At 37.3% G+C, this 8,442-nt stretch overlaps 1 protein-coding gene across 2 annotated transcripts in view; it reads left to right on the forward strand.

Moving 5' to 3' along the window:
- Window positions 1-987: 987 nt before the first annotated feature.
- LOC127425109 (uncharacterized) overlaps window positions 988-8,442 on the forward strand; it is a 208,104-nt gene continuing 200,649 nt past the window's right edge. The window contains exons 1-13 of one of the 2 annotated variants that reach the window (XM_051670764.1): window positions 988-3,060; window positions 3,171-3,581; window positions 3,669-3,773; window positions 4,105-4,298; window positions 4,374-4,493; window positions 4,645-5,457; window positions 5,549-5,637; window positions 5,763-5,865; window positions 5,944-5,991; window positions 6,082-6,165; window positions 6,255-6,329; window positions 6,848-6,884; window positions 7,718-7,813. In XM_051670764.1, coding sequence (XP_051526724.1) covers window positions 6,085-6,165; window positions 6,255-6,329; window positions 6,848-6,884; window positions 7,718-7,813 — 289 coding nt within the window. In that variant the 5' untranslated portion in view covers window positions 988-3,060; window positions 3,171-3,581; window positions 3,669-3,773; ... (5 more) ...; window positions 5,944-5,991; window positions 6,082-6,084. Of the gene's footprint in view, window positions 3,061-3,170; window positions 3,582-3,668; window positions 3,774-4,104; window positions 4,299-4,373; window positions 4,494-4,644; window positions 5,458-5,548; window positions 5,638-5,762; window positions 5,866-5,943; window positions 5,992-6,081; window positions 6,166-6,254; window positions 6,330-6,847; window positions 6,885-7,717; window positions 7,814-8,442 lie in introns of those variants that run through there. The other variant, XM_051670766.1, reaches the window with a different exon arrangement.

The raw sequence follows: 8,442 nt of genomic DNA on the forward strand, positions 1-8,442 counted from the left end.
ACAGAACAGGAAGAAGAGGAGAAGGGGATAGTTTGTTTTCAAGAAAGGAAATGTGTAACACACTATGACCACATGAAATGAGTTATTTTGTTGACTGTTTTTATTTAACCTTAATGAAATATATATAATTCGTCTGTACACTGCCAATAGGTTAGATAACTATCTGTCTAGCTCTCTTAGTTTGGTCTATATTAGTATTTGGTTATCTAGGTTATCAAGTTACACTTATGTAGCTACTAGCTTGGCCATGTTAGCTACCACTTTTATCTGAAATGTATTAATATAATCAAGTGTAAAACTACATCATAGTTTTGGGGGAACTTAATTTGACTTCTATCTATCCCACAGGATATTCTGAGAGATCAGTTTATTAAAATAAATGTGACCAGATTACAGTCTACAATGGATCAACAACTACTGAAACTTCTTCTTTTTGTTATTATTAAATAAAATATTATTTTCTTTACTAAACATGTTATGTTGTCCACCTTCTTTAGTGTGTCCTCTCCAGTTTTTTCATCAGCCTTGTGTATTATAAATATTTTGAATATTATAAATATTGCCTATATTAACATTCTGTTCTTGATAATAAATTAGAAAAGCTGTTTATGTTTGCATTTCAAAGCTGTGGGGTATCTTGTTCAGTATGCTGTTTTTATGAAGTTTATGCATTCTACCACAACCCTTCTGGCAAAAATGATTAATGAGAAGAAACGGAAGAAAAGGAAAAGAGGCCAACTAGGTCTCCTGTCATAGTTTGGGGTCAATTAAATGTACAGTATATTAAACTTAAATTGTTTGAGACTGCAAAAAGTAAAAAATACTAAGAAATCCTTTGCATTGCATGATCTCAGGCTACTATATTTTGCAAAACTTACATTACAGTAAATGAAGCCTTACAGTATTCCTGGTATGTCTATAATCTACGGGGTAAATATCTTTTTGTAATGATAAGTGCATACAGTATATAAAGTGTGTACTGAACTTGTGCCTGTTGGCTCTTCTGCTACATTTACACTGAGATGTTCATGGTTGTTGTAGCTACCTCAACTGTCCAATCACAGCGTGCTTGTAAGCAGCTCCTAATATCCAGTCCTGATGTTGGAAGGGGGACTTGTCGGAATACGGGTGTAAAAGCAAGCGAGCAGTCTAAAGTTCAGAGCGCGCACAGAGCACATATGAGGAGAGAGAGAGCGAGTGAGAACTTGATATTTAAACACAACAACATGGCAGAGAGCAAGGTGAGTTGTCTATTATGTGTCTGTCATTATGTGGATAACAATTTACTTCTATGTTAAGTTAAGTGTTTATCTTCTAAATGCCGATTATGTGCATGTCTTTCATATTTTATTATTGAAGCTTAAAATTGTTGTATATTGTTTTCAGTATATTTCTGCAGACAGTTCGATTACTTTTTACATTAGTGTTGTAAATGGGCTTTGCGATGAAGCCACTTTATGTTTTGTATTTGTTATTTTTAATATATGTAATACTTTGTTCTTATTGTATTATATGTATTGTTTATGGGTTTATGGTACGTTACTCTAGTCTGCTTTAAGTTTGTCAAAGTTGAGATAATATTTGTGTTATGCATTTTTCATTTCATCCTTTGTAGAGACATACTACAATTCAGAGAGGTAAAGAATTACCTCAACTGCAACTGTGCAAAACCTGTTGCAGCCTTTACCACTGCCCTTATTGCAATCTGTTTAAGCCAACCAGACTGGACAAATTAAAATGACATCTCCAGAGCCATTCCAGCAAGGCTATGAATATCTTGAGTTGTTTGTTTAATATATGTATTGTAGCATAATACTTGACTAATGTAATGATTTATTTGTTTTAGACTTCACCATACATAGATGTGGACTAGGCTGTAGACCAGCACTTCATTATCACTGTCCATACTGTGCAACTACAGTTTTAAAGAGAAGGGATTTTGAAAACCATTTACAAATTTGCAAACATAAACTGGTTCCCACTTCAGACAAAACAGAAGTGAGAAAAATCCCAATACCAACCAATGAAACGGTGACCACACCAGCAATCTTACCAGCTACTATTGTTTCTTCAGGCAGAGTTTGTGAAAAAAAAGACACCCTATTTGCAACATCCTTATAAATAAAAAAAACTTTAAAAAAACACATTGAGCGGAAACACACAGAACAACCAATGCAGGATATTAATGCCACATTCCATCTTACAAGCCAGTGTGTTGACAAAACCAATGGCATATTTACCGTTCTGAAAGTTACTAAAGGTCACGGTGTTCCTCTTCACATTCAGAACAAAACATGGGGAGAGGAACATAAGGTCCTTTGTGAATCAAATGAGTGTCAAGTCAACAAGGAAGTTGCATGGAGAAGTGGGCTGTTCTCGTACCAGTGCAAGCATATTTGATCAGTAAGCTACTGCACATCCTCTGCAGAACCAGTCTCTTTGAAAGAGGAGGTTTTAACAGATTTGGTGAGAGCGAAGTGGTTCAGTGGTGAAAAGAAACAAATACGTCTTACTCAGCAGCAGCTTGCTGACAGTCGCAATACACCACTGTCTGTCCAAACTCACAAAAAAATTCATTTCAGTATTTGAACCCAATGTGTCCTATTACAGCCGTTTGGGACGTGTCATGGTTGTCTACGACACTAAAATAAATACATGGCACTGCCCCTGTGCCAGATCAAAACGTTCATGTGTGCACAAAAAAGTGGCACCTATTTCAAACAGAGTGTGAGCTATTTTGGACAGTCTTCAGCACAGAAAATTCACCAAACAAAAAGCCACATCCCCAGTCAGAGGAGGAGGACTTCACAAATGAGAGTCCTGTTTATCCACCGAAAGGTTTGGGACTAAAGAATATGGTATCTTACATTCTTCAAAACAAAAAGATACCCGCTCTCCTGCCAGATGATGTTCGTGTACCATCACTGGAAAAAGATTACCCAAGAAACCTCTGTCCATATGAAACAATGTGCCAAAGATGTCCAAGTGTTGTCCCCCTCAGTGATCCTATTTTAATAACAAGGAGGGCTAAAATACTTTCAAACTGGCGCATAATTGAAGGTATGATGTTATTCTATGTTTGCGTGCTATGTGATTCTAAGTTTCTGTGTGTGTGTGTGTGTGTTAGCAAGCTGTGTTGTCATCTGATGTATTACTTATTTGCATTTTAGATGTTGCCACTTACAGTAAGCAGTGCCCACTGTGTGGTGTTTTATCACTATCAAGAATGGAAAGACAGCTTGCATAATTGTAATGACCACATCATACTTGACATACCCTTATGCCTGACATTGAGAGACCTTCTCCAAACTTTATATGAGTTTATGATTTTATAAAGAACATTGTGCATATAGTATGTGCATATAGTGTGTGTTATTTTAAACACATTTTGTTTATTTCAGGTCCACACTGCTGTGAGCAAAGTAGTTGATTTTTTGCAAGATTTGACAGGTTTGAAGTTTCCACCAGCAGACACGGTACTACATGCCTATTTACACTTTGAGGTCCTTACAGAACATGAGTACAAGTATTCATGTGCTACATGTTGTGATAATGGATCTACACAAAAAGGGTGTTTTCCAGTATGTTTATTGTAATCAGTTACTTTTTAAATCTTCTTTTGACATGTTGTTATTGTCCTAGTGGAATATGCTTTTTTGTTTTTTTAGTAAGTGACATAGAAGAACCTCCAGAGAGCTTTCAAGGGGAAGTGAATCTGGAAACATTCTGGGAGGCGTTGTCCAAAGAGATGATATGTCAAGGATTTGTTGCAAGTATGTGCAAACATATTGTGTTTAATACACTATGCCCCAGTTTCACAGACAAGGCTTAAGCCTAGTCCCAGACTAAAATGCATGTTTGAGCTGTTTTAACTGAAAGTAACTTAAACTGACATATCTGAAAATATGTCAGTGCCATTGTTTTGCCTCAAGATGCACACCAGTAATGTTTTTTTCCAAGGCAAGTTTATAAAAGCTACTTAAATGTCCTAATTGAACTAAGGCCTAATCCTGGATTAATCTAAACCCTGTCTGTGAAACCAGGCCTATATTGCAAAGAAAGCAAAATAGTGCAACACCTGTTCTTTTAATGCTGCTGTTTTAGGTGGTGCACATAATCCATTTGCAGTTCCACCTACGTATCACTTCTGGGCTCCTTGGATTGGCAAGAACACACGTCGTTCAAACACTGTGCTAAACACAGAGTTTGAAAGATGTCATGCTTCAAAATCTTCATCAGAGGTCTCAGAAATTACCGTTACAGAGAAGAGGCTCAAGGAAGAACTTCACAAACAAAAGGTTGGTTAGTTGAACCTTTCTTTGGTTAAATATTTTAACAATATATGTTATATGTGATAATATTCTTTTTGGTAGGTTAATGTCATTAGAAAAGCATGCAAAGAATGTGGTTTGGACTCCACTGTATCTCACAATGACCTCCTCCTCAGATTGTATAATGAGATGAAATCTTTGAAAAAATCTGGGGTGCCTCTGGTGAGCTTCATTTCTAATACAGCTTTGCTTGAAATTGCCAATCTATGACATTGCCAATACATTACCTTTTAAACCCTTTTTGGGATGTTGTGTATTTGTTTTTATTGAATTATATTTTGAATGTAGTTTTGAATCGTCTGTCCTGTATTAGGAGGCTGGGGAGTGATCATGTGGAGTAGTTTACAGTCTAAAATGCAATCTTTGAGCTGAATGCTCTCGAGACTTTGCTGACTTGCTGTTATCATGGAAACATATGCCAAATGTCATAATTTATGACTTTGCACGGGGTCTCGCTACACACATTAATCTAAGGGAACCAGAAAACGTTCTTGTTCATCCATATGAAGGACGCATAGCAGAACCCACTGAAGAGAACATAGAACTGGCAAAATCTGGGAAACTGAAAGTGTATTTGCCTTGGCTGGATGAACAAGAGTGACCAATCCTTATGGACACCCAGTGACAGGTTCTTCTGATCATTATGTATTGTCTGACCGTTTTCATGAAGGCAATACCAAAGACAGATGTTCTGAGGAAGATCGCTATAGTGCCTCAACTAGCCGGCAAAATAAATAGCCAGGTTGCAGAACAACTGTTCTCAAAGATGAGGAAAAACAACTATTTTTTGAACATGTCTCAGCCTTCTACTCATTTGTTTCAAATGAGGACCATAATTCACCACTACAATGAAAAAAGGAACAATAAAGTGATGACTAAATTAAGGAAGACTTTTGGATCTAAGATGGTGGCGAATACGCATGGACAAGCTGTGCTGGGTAAAGTAAAATGATCTTATATGAAATGTTAAACAGTTTTTAAAATTGGTGGAAAGACATTGCCCACCAAGCATACTGTGTGTGTCTGTCCTGTGTGTGTGTGTGCTAAAGGAACATCTCCAGTGAGGAAACTACAGAAATTGAGATGGAAGACACAACCCTTACACCTATGACACTCCCAACCAGTAGTAAGTATTTTGTTTATCCAGTACTCTTTATTTATCCTGATATATCCTATATAAGCTGTTATAATAAATTATCCATATTTTTCCATTATAGCAGAAATTGAAATGGTGTGTATCATCAAACACCTGTCTGCAAATAGAGTGTGCTGGGATTGTCTACCAAGTCATAGGCAATCAGCAATGGTACATGAACGATTTTCTTCATTTTTATGATTTTACGATTGTTTTGGTTAATGTCTTAATAGCACATAATGCGCCTTATAAATCAAACCAAAAAAGAAGTTTTTTGTGTCTTGTCTGTCTTTAAGCTTGACAGACAACTCAGATGAGACAGTTGCTGAATTTGGTAACACTGTCCTGAAAAGGAAAGATTTCTGGACTCTGGGTCTCAATGAGCAGTTGGAAGCAACAGTGAGTCGACACATTAACTTAGAAACAAATGTCACTGATTGTTTAACTGTAACAGTTTTCTTTAAAACATATTTGCAGATTGCAAACAGCTCTCTTGAGGTGATTGCATTGGTGGCTAAGGAACAGGTATGTTTTATTAAAGGTGCTCTTCAGAAATAGCTGGACACATAATCATCTGACATGTTTACACTTATGCAATGGTATGTCATGTGGTAGGGAATGGATGTGTGGACAGCTAATGCATATGCTGTGGTTAACTGGTTACCTCCAAATAATGTGGACCCATCATTGTCATTTCCAGTAAGGCCACAAAGTAACAATACATTCACAGCAGTGACAAATGTAATTATAAACTGACTGAAAACCTTTTTAATCATGTATTTTGAAAGGATCTACAGGATGGCATTGCATTCAAAGATTCAATTGTCTTTCCTGCTTGGAAGCCAGGACACTGGATGTTGTGTGTAAGTTATTTGGAATTTGGTTACTAAATGTGACTTGGCATTGTTGTCTGTACATTGGCTGCATTTGTCTTGTCACAATGCAGAATTACCATTGCACTACTCAAACCAGGTCATGAAACCAAAAGATAGACAAATGAACTTCTTAGATTCAATGGGTTGGGTGATGAGCGATATGTGCACATTTTCAGGTTGCTTAAATATACATAGATGTGAAAATGTTCACGGTTCGCTGTTCATGGTTTGCCTTCAATTGTGTATAAAGCTTGCTTAATGGTTATTTGCATGTTTGCATGATGTTCTGAATTTGCAAGCCGTGACAATTGTTTTATTCTCTGAAAGACCCAGTAACTGGGGGCTACTCTTTTTGCATGGATTCATTGATTCATACTGATTCATACAAATTTTGTATGTTAATAAAAAATGTTATTATTTGTGTATTTCTGTTTTAGTATGATGATGGCTTTAAAATTGGGACAAATGTCAAACCCTTACACTTTTTTTTTATTTTTTATATATAGGATGTCCTCCAGCAGATTGGCAGTCTTCATGTTGATGGTAAGGCAAATCATGTTTTGATATAAACTAATGATAGCTGTCCAGTTCACTGTATTGACTGTATCAGTTTGTTTCTCCTGGGATTCCAAAACATTGGCATTACCATCTTTCTTGCTCTGATCTCTGAGTAAAAAAACATACAAACCATAAAAAAAAATTGCTGTGTGAAATCTTATTGAGAAAGGATGATTAGCCTTAAATAACTATACATATATTTATATCATTTGAAAGCCCTAGTTCTTCTCTTCAATATGGTATATACAGTTCATGTGTGTGATGTTATATGAATATTAATATAATATGAATTTTGATATGAATATCATTTTCTGGCACAGAATGGAATTTTGGGCTCAGGCTTTAAAGGGTTAACCCGACATGAAGTAAATACTACAAGTATCTCTGTGCAATAATAAATGGGATTTAGTTCACTGCCAACCAACAGTTAACAGACATACAAATCAATTTTGTTGTTTTAAAATGCACATTGCAAAAAATAGCCCATTTTCTATTAAACAAAATACGATTTTAACTCTCATTCATGTTTTATTATGTCTTGTTTTGATAATGGTAATAATGTATCAACTTGTTAATTGTGACTTAGCATCAGAAGGGTCTGGAAGGATAAATCTTTTAGTGTTATAGTGTTAGTCGGTTTGTTATTTTTAACTCCATTTTGCATTTTGTGGTTTTAGTTGCAGCGGAATGCAGTCAGTCAGGAAATCATGATTGTTCATTGCATGAAAAATGTGGTTACATCCTGTCGATTTATGAAAACATGAGAACAGGTCTGACCTCTTTTGTGTGGGGGGGGGGTTTAATCATTATTTCTGCAGAACCCTTAGTATTGTATTCTCTGTACACACATGACTGTGTGGCAACACATAGCTCCAATGCCATCATTAAGTTTGCTGATGACACGACGGTGGTAGGTCTGATCACTGACAATTATGAAGCACAACCTCTCCCTCAATGTCAGTAAGACAAAGGAGCTTGTGGTGGACTTCAGAAGAAAAGACAGATTACACAGTCCCATCACCATCAATGGAGCACCAGTGGAGAGAGTCAGCAGCTTCAAGTTCCTGGGTGTCCACATCACTGAGGAACTCACATGATCCATCCACACTGAGGCCGTTGTGAAGAAGGCTTATCAGCGCCTCTTCTTCCTGAGACGGCTGAAGAAGTTTGGAATGAACCGCCACATCCTCACACGGTTCTACACCTGCACTGTGGAGAGCATCCTGACTGGCTGCATCTCCGCCTGGTACGGCAATAGCATCGCCCACAACCACAAAGCCCTGCAAAGGGTGGTGCGAACTGCCAGACACATCATCGGAGGTGAGCTTCCCTCCCTCCAGGAAATATATACAAGGCGGTGTGTGAAGAAAGCTCAGAGGATCATCAGAGACTCCAGCCACCCGAGCCATGGGCTGTTCTCACTGCTACCATCAGGTAGGCGGTATCGCAGCATCAGGACCCGCACCAGCCGACTCCATGACGGCTTCTTCCCCCAAGCAATCAGACTTTTGAACTCTTGATTTCTCATGATCAATATACATCA

Source organism: Myxocyprinus asiaticus, chromosome 34, assembly GCF_019703515.2.
Source record: "Myxocyprinus asiaticus isolate MX2 ecotype Aquarium Trade chromosome 34, UBuf_Myxa_2, whole genome shotgun sequence".
Taxonomy (NCBI): Eukaryota; Metazoa; Chordata; class Actinopteri; order Cypriniformes; family Catostomidae; genus Myxocyprinus; species Myxocyprinus asiaticus.